This window comes from Salmo trutta, unplaced genomic scaffold (assembly GCF_901001165.1).
Source record: "Salmo trutta unplaced genomic scaffold, fSalTru1.1, whole genome shotgun sequence".
Taxonomy (NCBI): Eukaryota; Metazoa; Chordata; class Actinopteri; order Salmoniformes; family Salmonidae; genus Salmo; species Salmo trutta.
Genome location: NW_021823043.1, coordinates 117,331 through 136,085, shown reverse-complemented (window position 1 = coordinate 136,085; position 18,755 = coordinate 117,331). Strand labels below are relative to the sequence as shown.

Here is an 18,755-nt window from a genome sequence, read left to right as displayed (position 1 = left end):
TAGCTAGCAGTCTGACCAGTCTCACTAGGAGGGAAGTGTAGCGTAGCTAGCAGTCTGACCAGTCTCACTAGGAGGGAAGTGTAGCGTAGCTAGCAGTCTGACCAGTCTCACTAGGAGGGAAGGGAAGTGTAGCTAGCAGTCTGACCAGTCTCACTAGGAGGGAAGGGAAGTGTAGTGTAGCTAGCAGTCTGACCAGTCTCACTAGGAGGGAAGGGAAGTGTAGTGTAGCTAGCAGTCTGACCAGTCTCACTAGGAGGGTAGTGTAGTGTAGCTAGCAGTCTGACCAGTCTCACTAGGAGGGTAGTGTAGTGTAGCTAGCAGTCTGACCAGTCTCACTAGGACGGAAGTGTAGTGTAGCTAGCAGTCTGACCAGTCTCACTAGGAGGGTAGTGTAGTGTAGCTAGCAGTCTGACCAGTCTCACTAGGAGGGAAGTGTAGCGTAGCTAGCAGTCTGACCAGTCTCACTAGGAGGGAAGGGAAGTGTAGTGTAGCTAGCAGTCTGACCAGTCTCACTAGGAGGGAAGGGAAGTGTAGTGTAGCTAGCAGTCTGACCAGTCTCACTAGGAGGGTAAGGGAAGTGTAGCTAGCAGTCTGACCAGTCTCACTAGGAGGGAAGTATAGTGTAGCTAGCAGTCTGACCAGTCTCACTAGGAGGGGAGGGAAGTGTAGCTAGCAGTCTGATCAGTCTCACTAGGAGGGAAGGGAAGTGTAGTGTAGCAGCAGTCTGACCAGTCTCACTAGGAGGGAAGGGAAGAGTAGCTAGCAGTCTGACCAGTCTCACTAGGAGGGAAGTGTAGTGTAGCAGCAGTCTGACCAGTCTCACTAAGAGGGAAGGGAAGTATAGCTAGCAGTCTGACCAGTCTCACTAGGAGGGAAGTGTAGTGTAGCAGCAGTCTGACCAGTCTCACTAGGAGGGAAGTGTAGTGTAGCAGCAGTCTGACCAGTCTCACTAGGAGGGAAGTGTAGTGTAGCAGCAGTCTGACCAGTCTCACTAGGAGAGTAAGGGAAGTGCCAGGCAGTCTGTATTTAATGCGAGCACAGGGCGCCTGGCGAGAGGCCCGAAGCAAAGAACAGCAGGGTTCACTCACAGGTATCTGAAAGTGGATTAAAGATTCATCTGAATACACAATAATCTGATTTTCTGTTCTCTATTTGTTATGTCTCTCTATATGTCTCTACTGTTTTGTCCCTCGTCTCTCCTTCTCCTTGTTTCAGATACCCATAGATAGCCCTACTGAGCTCCGGTCCCAGCTCCACCAGACTACACCCTGGTTCACACCACTCTGTGGCCAGAGATGCTCTAACATACAGGGCTGACAAACACCGCCGGGAGGCTGGCTCGGCGTTGTTGCCGTGGGCGAGGCGGGGTGGAATGCAGGGGCAGGACACTCTCCAGGGCCTTGGAGAGCCGGCCCGCAAACGTGTCGCCGTCGTCCGACCCCCGGCAGGGGGAGTGGGGGGCGGAGAGCACCGGAGGAGGGGTGGAGGGCCGGTTGGGAAGGCAGGACAGAGCAGGAGGGGTGGAGGAAAAGTAGGGGACGCAAACGGACATGCTACGGCCGCGGGGAGGTGGTGAGAGAGGCTGCAGGCGGAAGGAAGGAGGGAAGGACAATTAACCATAGAATGTATGGAACACAGGTGAACTAAACACAGGTGAACTAAACACAGGTGAACAGAGGTGACAAACAGAGCTGAAAGATCTAAAGATCTGATAACACGAGACACGATAAACACTATGAATAAAGACAAGACACATGGCATTAGAAGAAGGGAGTATGAAAGTTAGAAAGAGGTTTCAAAAAATCCGGCAAGAGCATATTGGAAACAGAAAGAGGTTAGATAAGAGGTAAGTAAAACTGATTAAAAGGAAAAGTAATCTACAATCTCAAGTTAGAGATGTGTGAACTAGAGCCATTTCTAGGTCATCTAAAGTGTTTGTTAACAGGCTAGGATGACTAAAATAAAACTAAAGAAGCTCTAAACTATTTCTTGCGGCTTTGTTCAAAATGAAACTACCTGAATAAGAACCATTCAATGTAGTGGTATTGCACCACTATCTAGGGCATATAAGAAGATATTCTACCCTCAGACCAATCCCAGTGTCCGTGTCCAAAATGGCACCCTATTCCCTATATAGATCAGACGTAGTGCACTATATAGGGAATAGGGTGCCATTTCAGACGCAGTGTTCTAAATCATAGTGTGGCTGAAAGGAAAATCACTGCCACAGACTGTGTACTGCTCTGCTGCAGGAAACTAAATATAGCTAGGTAGCCAGCTGCCTGGCAGGGGACTTGGCAATGCCAGTGTACCAGAGGCACAGTCTGCTCTGTCTGTACAATGATTCACAGACACATTCACCTTGCTGATTCTACACAATGGCCTAAAAAGAAATCAATGTTCCACCAAGAGTGGTCAGGGAACAGTTGATTTGGGGGTTGATGACGCTATTCCTTATTCATCCACACTGTGCCTAGTCAATTCTTCTGTTTATATTGTCTAGTGAAGCCTACTGGTTACTGGTTATAGTCTAGTGAAGCCTACTGGTTATAGTCTAGTGAAGCCTACTGGTTACAGTCTAGTGAAGCCTACTGGTTATAGTCTAGTGAAGCCTACTGGTTATAGTCTAGTGAAGCCTACTGGTTACTGGTTATATTCTAGTGAAGCCTACTGGTTACAGTCTAGTGAAGCCTACTGGTTACAGTCTAGTGAAGCCTACTGGTTATAGTCTAGTGAAGCCTACTGGTTACAGTCTAGTGAAGCCTACTGGTTATAGTCTAGTGAAGCCTACTGGTTACAGTCTAGTGAAGCCTACTGGTTATAGTCTAGTGAAGCCTACTGGTTATAGTCTAGTGAAGCCTACTGGTTATAGTCTAGTGAAGCCTACTGGTTACTGGTTATATTCTAGTGAAGCCTACTGGTTACAGTCTAGTGAAGCCTACTGGTTACAGTCTAGTGAAGCCTACTGGTTACAGTCTAGTGAAGCCTACTGGTTACTGTGCCACTGGCTATAAGATAGCGGATACTACTAAAAGGCAAGGCCCAGCACAGCGTGGGCTTTCAAGAGATGAAGGGCTATGAACTCATTCTCAAAGTAAATCACAGCTTTGTTGATGGAACCTTCCAGAAGTGAATTCTGTTGCAGCCCAGGAATAGCTGGTAGAACTCGTGAAAACATTGTTTACATCCAATGAGATGTTTAACAGGTCAACATAGTACAGCGGTTAAATCACACAGGTTCCCTGTGTGATTTATATCACACAGGGAACCATAACATTTGATCATAACACACAATAAATAAATTGACAAAGAGGAAGACATAAAATAATCTCAAATGACACAAAAGTTAGAACCAAAAAGTAGTGGAGCAGACTGCATAGACACACCAATCAATCCCATCTTTCAGTACGAAAAACACAACGCGTAAGAATGGACTGCAAAATATGAAGTCCACAAGCCTTTTTCAGGTTGGATTTTATTGATATACAGCTGTGTTTTTGCTTATTCAGATGTAATAATAGCAGGAGCTAGGCATTGTTTCAAGGTCAAATATGTCATGTAGGACTAATGGCAATATCATTTAAACACTTCTACCACTATCATTCAGCAGATTGATTCACTGTAAAGTAATGGCACCTGATGGTCAAATAAAACCAAACAATGGTCAAATGATTGCAGAATTTAAAGTGGCTGTGGTTGTCATGCCCAATACATTTTTGTTCAAGCTTACCAAAGACTACACACACACACACACGGTGGAATTAATGTGGAATCCAGGTTGAATGCAAACAGTACTTGATAAGCTTGAACAGCTTGAAAATCTCAGTGTAACATATGGCATCAGGTGTATGGTTTGTGGTGACAGCTCCATAGCTTTAGGAAGGTCTAGTGAGCTATAATTCACAGACACTATGGAGATGACTGAGTCGGCTCCAGTAACAAGGCTTGAGATTCAGTGTGTCTCACACTGATGAGTGATGGCTGGCTGAGGGGACTGCCCAGTGTGCCAGACAGAGAGCCTAAAAACACCAGCATGGCACCTCTAAAATAAACAGTATGGGATTGATGGAGGCCCTGACAGCTTGCACAGCGAACTAATATCTATTCAAACAAAACAACACAAATAATGAGAAATACCAACATGAGTACTATTAATAATATGTACCAGAAATGATTGGTTGGGATTGGGGGGTGATGGGTTGGGGGGGGGGGGACGGGGACTGTACTAGAACGAGATGCATGGTATAACTGAGGATGCAGCGCAATGTGGAAGGTATGAGGGGAAAAAGGAATCAAACTCTAAGCGTGGAGTTTGTTTACTTCTGAGTGACTCTGGTTTCTCCAACATGCCTCCTTCTGTTCAGAAATGCTAATCCAACCAACTGACATGGGGCAAAACAACAGTTCACTTCATTAAAACAAAAGAAGATGTAGAAGACAACTGACCAAACTGTACTCCAGGAACTGAAACACACAAAGTAACTGATTTCACAAACTTGCAGCTGTTCTCACTTTTGGCAGATCAAAGGCTAGTTAATTCTGGTACTTACCTGTAAGTCACTGTGACTGAAGACCCAAGAGCATGACTGGGGCTGCTAACCTATGGGATGGTCTTCATATACTGTACATCTGTCTAAACCCTTTAGGATGGTGTTAATTAGACATCTGTCTAAACCCTTTAGGATGGTGTTAATTAGACATCTGTCTAAACCCTTTAGGATAGAACATGGCACATGGGTTCTAGAAAATAGGTTTTGAACTTTTGACCTTTAGGGGTGACCGTGGGGTTAAGCCCTGTTAGTGGAGACGGACGGGTACCTACGGAGCAGGAAGGCTATATATTTTGGGTGTAGATTAACATATTTGTTTGGAATTCCTTTACTTGTGTGTTTTGGGCGCAGATCAACCGTTGTCTTGTGTGACTGTGTTTGGGATTCCTTAAATTTGTACGTTTTTCTGGGTCTTCGGTTTCAACTTTCAATCTAAAAATGCTCTGGTATTGTTGTATGACTAAAAGCTATACCTGTTCATGTCCTGTTCCTTGTATTAGCTTGAGTGGAAACATGAGAGCATATTAAAACACTGAATTAACAGCCAGTTTAATATTCTATAAAGGCCCTATTCCTCCCAATATACTGAAGAATACTGTTCCAGACATTGGTTTTGGAGTCTCTTGGCAAACAGCAAGACCATCAACTTTACTGTTGAAAGAAGAACTGTAAAACCTGACCTCTGGTTCTCTCTGAAAATTGCCACTGAGCTTGTCATTTATTCATTACTGAATAAGTGGGTTAGAAGGCAGCTGCTGGTCCACCACCGCGGTTCCAAGAAGAGTGAAATGTGAAATTGAAGAACTCGTGGGACTACAGTAGCCTGATGTCCGACATGTCTCTGCTGTATTGACAACTCCTCTTATAATTGCCATGATTAGTGTAACAATGACCATAGGAGTTGGCAAGACAGCACAAACAGATGTGGGATTATAAAGGACTACAGGACAAACCTGAGAGAGGGCAGCCGGGAAGGAAAAAGATTTCTCCATTTCAAAGATTGAGAACCTCTTCATCTCAAAGGGAACTGGCTGCAAATCCACTCTTCAGACATCACTCTCATGCATATTACAACTACAAACTCCACTGCAATTCACTTCACTTCTATCTTCCTAAGAACTAAAAAAAAAAAAAAAAAAAATCCCTCCGACTCGTGACTTACCATGTTCTGCTGTTGGTAGGCATTGAGCTGCTGCTGCTGCTGCTGTTGTTGCTGCTGGGGGGAAGGGGAGGGGTAGGGGGCCTGGGTTTGGCCCTGCTGCTGCTGGGTGGCAGGGAGGTTGCTATAGGACATGGTCAGCTGGCCCAGATGGGACTCAGAGAACAGGGACGAACCCTGGCCGTTGTCCACCGCTCCGTCAGCTGTAGGTGGAGGGGACAAGAACACACACAGTGACCAGATGAGAAAGAAGGGGAGAGGGAGGGAGAGAGAGAGGTGGAAACACACACTACCACCGTGTGTGTGTGTGTGTGTGTGTGTGTGTGTGTGTGTGTGTGTGTGTGTGTGTGTGTGTGTGTGTGTGTGTGTGTGTGTGTGTGTGTGTGTGTGTGTGTGTGTGTGTGTGTGTGTGTGTGTGTGTGTGTGTGTGTGTGTGTGTGTGTGTGTGCGTGCGTGCGTGCGTGCGTGCGTGCGTGCGTGCGTGCGTGCGTGCGTGCGTGCGTGCGTGCGTGCGTGCATACATACATACATACATACATACATACATACATACATACATACATACATACATACATACATACATACATATATATATACAGACATACATATACACACACACACGGTGGTAGTACACACACTATGAATGAGAGCGAGAGAGAAATCCAGATCAAGAGAGCCATTGAGAGATATACGATAATCATAGAATATACAGTGCATTCGGAAAGTATTCAGACCCTTTGACTTTTTCCACTTTTTTTTTTTACATTACAGCCTTATTTTAAAATTGAGTAAATCGTTTTGTCCCCCTCAATCTACACACAATACCCCATACTGACAAAGCAAAAACAGGTTTTTAGAAATATTTGCAAAATTCTTTTTTTTTTTTTAAAAGACTGAAATATCAGATTTACATAAGTATTCAGACCCTTTACTCAGTACTTTATTGAAGCACCTTTGGCAGCGATTACAGCCTCAAGTCTTCTTGGGTAGGACGCTACAAGCTTGGCACACCTGTATTTGGGGAGTTTCTCCCATTCTTCTCTGCAGATCCTCTCAAGCTCTGTCAGGTTGGACGGGGAGCGTTGCTGCACAGCTATTTTCAGGTTTCTCCAGAGATTTTAGATCGGGTTCAAGTCTGGGCTCTGGCTGGGCCACTCAAGGACATTGAGACTTGTCCCGAAGCCACTCCTGTGTTGTCTTGGCTGTGTGCTTAGGGTCTTTGTCCTGTTGGAAGGTGAACCTTCACCCCAGTCTGAGGTCTTGAGCACTCCGGAGCAGGTTTTCATCAAGGATCTCTCTGTACTTTGCTCCGTTCATCTTTCCCTTGATCCAGACTGGTCTCCCAGTCCCTACCGCTGAAAAACATCCTCACAGCATGATGCTGCCACCACCATGCTTCACCGCAGGGATATTATTGGCCAGGTGATGAGCAGTGCCTGGTTTCCTCCAGACCTGACGCTTGGAATTCAGGCCAAAGAGTTCAATCTTGGTTTCATTAGACCAGAGACTCTTGTTTCTCATGGTCTGAGAGTCCTTTAGGTGCCTTTTGGCAAACTCCAAGCGGGCTGTCATGTGCCTTTTGCTGAGGAGTGGCTTCCGTCTGGCCACCACCATAAAGGCCTGATTGGTGGAGTGCTGCAGAGATGGTTGTCCTTCTGGAAGGTTCTCCCCTCTCCACAGAGGATATCTGGAGCTCTGTCAGTGTGACCATCGGGTTCTTGGTCACCTCCCTGACCAAGGTCCTTCTCCCCTGATTGGTCAGTTTGGCGGTTCCAAACTTCTTCCATTTAAGAATGATGGACGCCACTGTGTTCTTGGGGACCTTCAATGCTGCAGACATTTTTGGCACCCTTCCCCAGATCTGTGCTGACACAATCCTGTCTCGGAGCTCTATGGACAATTCCTTCGACCTTATGGCTTGTTTTTTTCTCTGACATGCACTCTCAACTGTGGGACCTTATATAGACAGGTGTGTGGCTTTTCAAATCCTGTCCAATCAATTGAATTGACCACCGGTGGACTCCAGTCAAGTTGTAGAAACATCTCAAGGATGATCGATTCAAACAGGACGCACCTGAGCTCAATTTCCAGTCTCATAACGGGTCTGAATACTTATGTAAATAAGATTTTGTTTACATTTTTTAAATAAGTTAGCAAAAATGTATAAAATCCTCTTTCACTTTGTCATTATGGGGTATTGCGGGTAGATTGACGCAATTTTTTATTTATTTAATACATTTTTGAATAAGGCTGTAACGTAACAAAATGTGGAAAAAGTGAAGGGGTCTGAATACTTTCCCGAATGCACTGTAAATAAATCACATCCCTGAGTGAGACGCTGTGCCTAGTCCACATACATGTCATGGAGGTGTTGGCCTGTTGGTACTGCTGCTGGTCCATCTCTGGGTCCTCCTTCTCAGTCTGGGCTATGGGGGGCTGGGGGGGTAACTGACTCTGCTGGGGGGATCTGAGGGCCTCTGCTGCCTGTAGGGGCTGCTGCTTCCTCTTCTCCAACTCCTCTCTGACCAGCTGCCTCTGTTCTCTCTTCTTTTGGATCAGAGACACTCGGTCTTTGATGGCCTTGGCCATCGTCTTGTGGTCTCCCTCGCACACATAGCCAGACTCAACCTGTTGGGACAGGAGAAGGAACAACCATGACCAGACAATCTGTTTTAACAGTCACCACCAAGATCTCTCTCAGTGATGAGCTTCTACACCTCTATCCAGCCACCTTTTTCATTGATGTTGTGGTTTTGTTTTTAAAATCACCAGATCAATTACTTATAACAAAAACACATGGTATCAATCGATCAACCAACCAACAATAAACCGTACCATTTCCTGTGCCACATCTTCGGGGAAGTCCTTATTGAGGTCGAAGGAGAACTCGATGGCTTCGTTGTCCTTGTACTTTCCCTTCAGCTTCTTAACGTCTTCTATCCTCAGCCACAGTTTGATAGCGATCATCTCCCCATCGTCCTCCTCGGCCAGCTCCACACGCACACCAGTCTCCTCCTGGAAGAACGCATGGCTCAGCAGGATCTTAATGACATATCTGTGGCAGTGGAGGGGGGATGGGGAAGAGAGAGGGAGAAGAGAGAGGGGGAGAATAGAGAGAGAAGGGAAGAGAAGGGGAGATTGATGATAGAGTTTAGCATGAACAAACAAACAAACAAACAAGGTCAAAACAGGTTTTATTACATTCAATAAGTTCGGCATGGTGCATGATTAATCTATTAGCCTATTTACAGAGGACATTACACAACTCTGTGTGGGCTGGCCTAAAGGACTGCAACAGAGCTGTGTGCTGACATCTAGTACTATGGCTTATTGATATCCTAGAATAACTATGTATATTTACTATCCATAAATTATCATAATCGCTATGTATATAGCCTTCCCTGTAGCTCAGTTGGTAGAGCATGGTGTTTGCAACGCCAGGGTTGTGGGTTCGATTCCCACGGGGGGCCAGCACAGAAAAAAATGTATGAAATTGTATGAAATGTATGCCTTCACTACTGTAAGTCGTTCTGGATAAGAGCGTCTGCTAAATGACTCAAATGTATATTTACTATCCATAAATTATATCTCATAATCGCTATGTATATTTACTATCCATAAATTATATCCCATATTAACTATGTACAGTCGTGGCCAAAAGTTTTGAGAATGACACAAATATTAATTTTCAAAGTTTGCTGCTTCAGTGATTTTAGATATTTTCGTCAGATGTTACTATGGAATACTGAAGTACAATTACAAGCATTTCATAAGTGTCAAAGGCTTGTATTGACAATTACATGAAGCAAAGAGTCAACATCTGCAGTGTTGACCCTTCTTTTTCAAGACCTCTGCAATCCGCCCTGGCATGCTGTCAATTAACTTCTGGGCCACATCCTGACTGATAGCAGCCCATTATTGCATAATCAATGCTTGGAGTTTGTCAGAATTTGTGGGTTTTTGTTTGTCCACCCGCCTCTTGAGGATTGACCACAAGTTCTCAATGGGATTAATGTCTGGGGAGTTTCCTGGCCATGGACCCAAAATATCGATGTTTTGTTCCCCGAGCCACTTAGTTATCACTTTTGCCTTATGGCAAGGTGCTCCATCATGCTGGAAAAGTCATTGTTCGTCACCAAACTGTTCCTGGATGGTTGGGAGAAGTTGCTCTCGGAGGATGTGTTGGTATCATTCTTTATTTATGGCTGTGTTCTTAGACAAAATTAAGTGAGCCCACTCCCTTGGCTGAGAAGCAACCCCACACATGAATGGTCTCAGGATGCTTTACTGTTGGCATGCCACAGGACTGATGGTAGCGCTCACCTTGTCTTCTCCGGACAAGCTTTTTTCCCAATGCCCCAAACAATCGGAAAGGGGATTCATCAGAGAAAATGACTTACCCCAGTCCTCAGCAGTCCAGTCCCTGTACCTTTTGAAGAATATCAGTCTGTCCCTGATGTTTTTCCTGGAGAGAAGTGGCTTCTTTGCTGCCCTTCTTGACACCAGGCCATCCTCCAAAAGTCTTTGCCTCACTGTGCGTGCAGATGCACTCACACCTGCCTGCTGCCATTCCTGAGCAAGCTCTGTACTGGTGGTGCCCCGATCCCGCAGCTGAATCAACTTTAGGAGACGGTCCTGGCGCTTGCTGGACTTTCTTGGGTACCCTGAAACCTTCTTCACAACAATTGAACCGCTCTCCTTCAAGTTCTTGATGATCCGATAAATGGTTGATATAAGTGCAATCTTACTGGCAGCAATATCCTTGCCTGTGAAGCCCTTTTTGTGCAAAGCAATGAAGACTGCACGTGTTTCCTTGCAGGTAACCATGGCTGACAGAGGAAGAACAATGATTCCAAGCACCACCCTCCTTTTGAAGCTTCCAGTCTGTTATTCGAACTCAAATCAGCATGACAGAGTGATCTCCAGCCTTGTCCTCATCAACACTCACACCTGTGTTAACGAAAGAATCACTGACATGTCAGCTGGTCCTTTTGGGATTCAGTTCATTTGCATGGCAAAGAGGGACTTTGCAATTAATTGCAATTCATCTGATAACTCTTCATAACATTCTGGAGCATATGCAAATTGCCATCATACAAACTGAGGAAATTTGTGAAAATTGATATTTGTGTCATTCTCAAAACTTTTGGCCACGACTGTATATTTACTATCCAGAAAGTATATCCTATAATAACCATGTATATTTACTATCCATAAATGATATCCTATAATAAAACTATGTATATTTACGATCCATAAATTATATTCTATAATAACAATGTATATTTACTATCTTATAATAACCATGTATATTTACAATCCATAAATGATATTCTATAATAACCATGTATATTTACGATCCATAAATTATATTCTATAATAACAATGTATATTTACTATCCTATAATAACCATGTATATTTACTATCCATAAATTATATCCTATAATAACCATGTATATTTACTAACCATAAATTATATCCTATAATAACCATGTATATTTACTATCCATGACTCAGACAACGGGCATTATTGAAGGCACAATGTTACCTCTCAGGACATCTTATCGTCATGTGAGGCTCAGCTGGTAAGTGTCTTTGGATAAATGTGCATGTCTGCTAAGTTCATTATTATATTACAGTGATGTTTAATGCATGACTGAGCAGAATACATGTGCAGCACAGGGTGCAGCACAGGGTGAGACCGCTCACACTCACACACAAAAACATGTCAGTTTATGGATGAATGCAGTGTTTACACCCCCAGTAAGGTGATGGATCATCAGGCCTCTCTGTAAATGTAATGTAGGCCGACTAGGCACCAACAAACCTAATCAAATCTAATGTTATTAGTCGCATGGTAAACAGGGTGTAGACTAACCGTGAAATGCTGACTGACGGGTCTTCCCAACAACGTAGAGACAAATAGAACGATAATAACACCAGGAATAAATACACAATGAGTAACAATGAGTTGATGTGCAGGGTATGAGGTAACGGAGGTAGATATGTACATATAGGTAGGGATAAAGTGACTAGGCAACAGGATAGATCAGAAACAGTAGCAGCGGCGTATGTGGGGCGGCGGGTAGCCTAGAGGTTAGAGCGTTGGAATAATAACCGAAATGTTGCAAGATCGAATCCCCGAGCTGACGAGGTAAAAATCTGTTGTTCTGCCCCTGAACAAGGCAGTTAACCCACTGTTCCTAGACCGTCATTGAAAATAAGAATTTGTTCTTAACTGACTTGCCTAATTAAATCAACGTAAAATAAAATAAATGTAAAAAAAAAATGTTACGAGTCAAAAGAGTTAGTGCAAAGGGGCGTCAACCAAATTGCTACCTGGACTGTCTGCATGAACTATTTATCAGTCTTATGGCTTGGGGGTAGAAGCTGTTCAGGGTCCTGTTGGAGAACAGACTTGCTGCACTGGTACCGCTTGCCGTGCAGTAGCAGAGAGAACAGTCCAGGACTTGGGTAGCTGGAGTCTGACAATTTTTAGGGCCTTCCTCTGACACTGCCTGGTATAGAGGTCCTGGATGACAGGGAGCTCGGCCCCAGTGATGTACTGGATCGTATGCACTACCCTCTGTAGAGCCTTGCCCTCTGTAGAGCCTTGCCCTCTGTAGAGCCTTGCCCTCTGTAGAGCCTTGCCCTCTGTAGAGCCTTGCCCTCTGTAGAGCCTTGCCCTCTGTAGAGCCTTGCCCTCTGTAGAGCACTAGCCCTCTGTAGAGCACTAGCCCTCTGTAGAGCACTAGCCCTCTGTAGAGCACTAGCCCTCTGTAGAGCACTAGCCCTCTGTAGAGCACTAGCCCTCTGTAGAGCACTAGCCCTCTGTAGAGCACTTGCCCTCTGTAGAGCACTTGCCCTCTGTAGAGCACTTGCCCTCTGTAGAGCACTTGCCCTCTGTAGAGCACTGCCCCTCTGTAGAGCACTGCCCCTCTGTAGAGCACTGCCCCTCTGTAGAGCACTGCCCCTCTGTAGAGCACTGCCCCTCTGTAGAGCACTGCCCCTCTGTAGAGCACTGCCCCTCTGTAGAGCACTGCCCCTCTGTAGAGCACTGCCCCTCTGTAGAGCACTGCCCCTCTGTAGAGCACTGCCCCTCTGTAGAGCACTGCCCCTCTGTAGAGCACTGCCCCTCTGTAGAGCCTTGCGGTCGGATGCCAAGCAGTTGCCATACCAAGCAGTTGCCATACCAAGCAGTTGCCATACCAAGCAGTTGCCATACCAAGCAGTTGCCATACCAAGCAGTGATGCAGCCAGTCAAGATGCTTTCAATGGTTTAATCTGAAAAACTTTGAGGATCTGAGGGCCAATGCCAAATCTATTCAGCCTTCTGGAGGGGGAAGAGGCGTTGTCGTGCATTCTTCACAACTGTGTTGGTGTGTGTACCATGTTAGTTCCTTAGTGATGCGGCCACGCAGTTGTGGATGAACAGGGAGTACAGGAGGGGACTAAGCACGTACCCCGTGTTGAGGGTTAGCGTGGCGGATGTGTTGTTGCCTTCCCTCACTACCTTTGGCGGCCCGTCAGGAAGTCCAGGATCCAGTTACAGAGGGAGGTGTTCAGTCCTAATATCCTGAGCTAGGAGGGCACTATGGTGTTGGACGCTGAGCTGTAGTCAATGAACAACATTCTCACATAGGTGTTCCTCTTATCCAGGCGGGAGAGTGCCGTGTGGAGTGCAATAGAGATTGCGTCATCTGAAGATCTGTTGGGGCAGTATGTGAATTGGAGAGGGTCCAGGGTGTTTGGGATGATGGTGTTGATGTGAACCATGACTTCCACAGCATTTCATGACTACAGATGGCTACAGGGCTGCCAAGTGTCTGACATGTCACAACGAACAGGATAAGAGAATCCCATGTCTGTTACAGGTGGCTAACACACTGCAGGCACCACTGGGTCCACACAGTGATTGCTCTAGTGTTGGGCTCTCCAACCCTGTTCCTGGAGAGCTACCCTCCTACCCCAGTTGTAACTAACCTGACTCAGCTTATCAACCAGCTAATTATTGGAATCAGGTGCCCCAGATTAGGGTTGGAGAGAAAACCTACAGGACCCTAGCTCTCCAGGAACAGGATTGGAGTTAAACCTACAGGAGGGTAGCTCTCCAGGAACAGGGTTGGAGTGAAAACCTACAGGAGGGTAGCTCTCCAGGAACAGGGTTGGAGTGAAAACCTACAGGACGGTAGCTCTCCAGGAACAGGATTGGAGTGAAAACCTACAGGAGGGTAGCTCTCCAGGAACAGGGTTGGAGTGAAAACCTACAGGAGGGTAGCTCTCCAGGAACAGGGTTGGAGAGTCCTGCACTAGTGAGTCTAGTTTAAATAGCAAACATACTATTATTGTTGAGACCGACCGCATAGTTAAGTCATACATTTCATGCATCGTTAAGTTAACCTCAATCATTAACCTGTCATTCTTCTGGTACTTTAGACAGAGCTGTATATAAATCAGTGTGAAGGCTATAGTCTTAATAACAAACACAGTGAGAATGTCTGCACAGTATAGCCAGCCTTTCCATGCATCGTTGAGTTAACAAACCTCAACCATGCAACATTAAAAGTGGGGAAAAACCCAAGGCTTTAGTTTAAATAGTAAACATACAAATGATGTTGTTAGACAACATAGTTTAAGTCAGTCTTTTTATCCATTGTTCGGTCTAAAACCTCAAGCATGCATCATTAAGGACCCAGAGCGAGGAAAAAACATTGCTTGATTATACTTAGACTAGTGGCAGTAACATCCTAGCCACATATTAAAAGCTTTACTGCACTTTTCTTTTCTCAAGGGTGGAGTTAGTTTTTGTTGCATGGTGTTGTATGATATTATGTCTATAATACAAACACAGACTTTTATTAGAATGACAATAAAAGAGAGATGAAGCCTACTAGTAGGAGACAGCATAGATGTATTAATACAACTGGTGGCTTGGCTACTGCAACCACAGTTAAACTGCTGGGGATGATGATCTCCCAGTGTTCATGCATTGTTAAACAGCTAGCCAGCGAGGTAGACAGCCATGTCACCATCAACCTTTCCACTGCTTCATCAGTGAAACATCATACCGGGGTTTCATCTTACAACAAATTAACAAATATTGATGCTTGCATTCCTCCCCCACATTTCATATTTCAATGCACTAATGCAAAATTGTTGCCCTTGGTTCAAGGCCTGAACAGCCTGCATAGTGCAAACACAATGCAGTATAGCAGAGTGATATATTGATTTCTTAGCTGTGTGTGAGAGAGCAGTCTTTCCAGCTCTCTCTCAATGACAAATTCATTCACTACTCAACTGGCCTCACTGAGTAAATTTGACCTTCAAATGCAAACTTTAAAAAGACACCCAGTATATATCTTTCAAATACTGAGGTGTAGTAAAACATCTCAGAAAAACTCATCAACAAAGCCTTCTAAGGCTTGACATGTAGTTAAACATGAAGGCTGTAAATCTTCATGAGAGTGACTGTAGTAAAACATGACTGATGACCATTTCAAAAAAACTTTACAAAAAAGTGTCCTTCAAAACAAGTCAGTTTGTTCCCCGACTAGGCCAGGTGGATTCAAGCTTTTTCAGCAGGGACCCCATTTTTTACGGTAGAATTTCAGGTGACCCTATTATTTTCCCAATAATATCTTGCGACCCCACCACAAATCTAATGACAAACTTAAACTCAACAAATAACCTTCAATTCACTGCATTTTCAACTCTTATCAAAATGAAAATAAACCAAAATATATTTATTCAATACAATTGTATCTTTCAAATGATCTTTCTCCAAAAAGGTTTGGATATTGTCCCATAAAATATATTCGCTACTGTTAATTTGTATTGTATTTTGGCAACCGCACTTCAATGTCGCGACCCAGACTTTGAAGAATACTGCTCTAAGCTAAATCATCCAAAAACTGACACGTAGTCAAGGCAACCATGAGTGACATTCATATTTAACAGTGGTGAGGGGTTTTGACAGACAGGTAGTTGTCAGCTAGAGACAGTAATACAGGTTCAGTTCCTCTTGTTTTGGTTCAACAGGAACAGAGAGTGGAAAAGGAAACACTGTCCACAAACTGTGGGAGATTTATGTGGCGATTCAGTGTGGCAGTTTGTGTGTGTGTGTGTGTGTGTGCGCGCCTTGGTGCTGGGCCTGTTTGTAGAACTAAGTACTCAGGGAGAACTAAGCAGCAGGCTGACCAAGGCCTTCAGGCCACCCTCAGACTCTGAACATCATGTGTGTGAATGACAGATTAAAGGACAAACAGCACCCCAAGGTGTGTGTGTTTGTGTACAGAATACACACACACACACACACACACACACTAGCTCACCTCTCATCTTTGTTCTGGCGGATGCATCCCTCGATGATTTCCTTCACTTCTGGTATGGCTACCTTGTCAAAGCTGGCCGGCTTGACTCCCTGTGGGGGCAGAAACACAGGAGAACATTAAATCAATGTGTCAGCTGAAGCATGAGGCCAACAGAGACCCCCACTTCACCTCATTATCGAGCAGGGGGGCGTCCAGTGGAAAGATCAAGGCCAAAGAATCAAGAGAGAGAAACGGCAACAAAGCAAGCGAGAGAGAAAAAGAGAGGGGGCCTCAGTTAAAAAACAACTTCTGATCCAGTTAGCGTTCAATTCTGGTTGAGTGTAGCAGTGGGTCATTTTCCTTACGACAGAGACCATAAAAGGGTGTGTGTTGTGTGTTTTGTGGGCCCCAGTGAGCTCTAAACAGCCAGGGTAGCCAGCCGTGTGATTTAACTCAGGGACTGTGTGGTGTGGCAGGCCTGAATCTCTAGCTGAGACAGACTTGGAAGTCTGTCACTGGCTCAGCCCAATGTAGCCCAAGTCTGGCTCGAGACGCTTCAGTAAACCTGGGCCCCAAGCATAACGGGATCAACATAGAAACATACGTGTGAACACAACATGTGAGCCCCATTAGCCGACCATACAAACATGTTTTACTGGACAGCATTGATCAAATCAGGAACAGCTGGGTGTCTTTCTCCTGAGATAAACATGTAAACAACCCGTCTCTCACAACTTGGTGACAAGTCTATTTTCAGACACCATTAGAACACACACACCAATACTTTTGCTATCCTTTCAGACGCAGATGGAAGCAGCATCTATAGAAAATAGATGACCAGCTCATTTGATCGAAATCAGGCCAAATAAATACTGTATTTCCACCATTCAGCATTTTATCAGATGCACAACCTTTAACAAAAAGGTCCTGGTCAGGGAGGACAAATGGTTCTAAGAGAGAGTGTATTGAAAAGCATGACTTTAATAAAGTTCACATCAAGAGGATTCAGTTGTTGAGATGAATAAGTCCAGCCCAACATCAGGGCAGTGAGAATCAAGAGCAAGTCATCCCCCTGATACCAAGCTGATCAATATAACCTGAACCCAAGGCAAATCATCCTCCTGATACCAAGCTGATCAATATAACCTGAACCCAAGGCAAGTCATCCTCCTGATACCAAGCTGATCAATATAACCTGAACCCAAGGCAAGTCATCCCCCTGATGCCAAGCTGATCAATATAACCTGAACCCAAGGCAAGTCATCCTCCTGTACCAAGCTGATCAATATAACCTGAACCAAAGGCAAGTCATCCCCCTGATACCAAGCTGATCAATATAACCTGAACCCAAGGCAAATCATCCTCCTGATACCAAGCTGATCAATATAACCTGAACCCAAGGCAAGTCATCCTCATGATACCAAGCTGATCAATATAACCTGAACCCAAGGCAAGTCATCCTCCTGATACCAAGCTGATCAATATAACCTGAACCCAAGGCAAGTCATCCTCCTGATACCAAGCTGATCAATATAACCTGAACCCAAGGCAAGTCATCCTCCTGATACCAAGCTGATCAATATAACCTGAACCCAAGGCAAATCATCCTCCTGATACCAAGCTGATCAATATAACCTGAACCCAAGGCAAGTCACCCTCCTGATACCAAGCTGATCAATATAACCTGAACCCAAGGCAAGTCATCCTCCTGATACCAAGCTGATCAATATAACCTGAACCCAAGGCAAGTCATCCTCCTGATACCAAGCGGATAAATATAACCTGAACCCAAGGCAAGTCATCCCCCTGATACCAAGAGGATAAATATAACCTGAACCCAAGGCAAGTCATCCCCCTGATACCAAGCTGATCAATATAACCTGAACCCAAGGCAAGTCATCCTCCTGATACCAAGCTGATCAACATAACCTGAACCCAAGGCAAGTCATCCTCCTGATACCAAGCTGATCAATATAACCTGAACCCAAGGCAAGTCATCCCCCTGATACCAAGCTGATCAATATAACCTGAACCCAAGGCAAGTCATCCTCCTGATACCAAGCTGATCAATATAACCTGAACCCAAGGCAAGTCATCCTCCTGATACCAAGCTGATCAATATAACATGAACCCAAGGCAAGTCATCCTCCTGATACCAAGCTGATCAATATAACCTGAACCCAAGGCAAGTCATCCCCCTGATACCAAGCTGATCAATATAACCTGAACCCAAGGCAAGTCATCCCCCTGATACCAAGCTGATCAATATAACCTGAACCCAAGGCAAGTCATCCTCCTGATACCAAGCTGATCCATATAACCTGAACCCAAGGCAAGTCATCCTCCTGATACCAAGCTGATCAATATAACCTGAACCCAAGGCAAGTCATCCTCCTGATACCAAGCTGATCAATATAACCTGAACCCAAGGCAAGTCATCCTCCTGTACCAAGCTGATCAATATAACCTGAACCCAGAAACATTGATGGGAATAGGAGCCAGGAACACAGACTCAAACACGGAAACTAATAAAAAAATAACTCAACGAACCAAACCCTTCCTCTTACTACCTCAGTCTCTTCTCTGCAGAACCCCCCCCCCCCCCACACACACACCACCCCCCATCAGAAAGTCTTATAAAAAGAAAACTGTCAAAACAGTAGAGAAGAAAAAGTTCCAGAGAAAGGTAGAGACAGAAAGAGAGAAAGAGATTGAGAAAGAGAGACTTACCAGGA

At 44.8% G+C, this 18,755-nt stretch overlaps 1 protein-coding gene across 4 annotated transcripts in view; it reads right to left on the bottom strand.

Annotated features, from left to right (window-relative positions):
* wnk1b (WNK lysine deficient protein kinase 1b) overlaps positions 1-18,755 on the bottom strand; it is a 77,532-nt gene that overhangs the window by 47,009 nt on the left and 11,768 nt on the right. For 2 of the 4 annotated variants that reach the window (XM_029747190.1, XM_029747192.1), the window contains exons 4-8: positions 16,042-16,130; positions 8,545-8,764; positions 8,067-8,337; positions 5,713-5,912; positions 1,310-1,582 (exon numbers count right to left, since the gene is read on the bottom strand). In XM_029747190.1, coding sequence (XP_029603050.1) covers positions 1,310-1,582; positions 5,713-5,912; positions 8,067-8,337; positions 8,545-8,764; positions 16,042-16,130 — 1,053 coding nt within the window. The remainder of the gene's footprint in view (positions 1-1,309; positions 1,583-5,712; positions 5,913-8,066; positions 8,338-8,544; positions 8,765-16,041; positions 16,131-18,755) is intronic. The other 2 variants (XM_029747191.1, XM_029747193.1) reach the window with 1 other exon arrangement.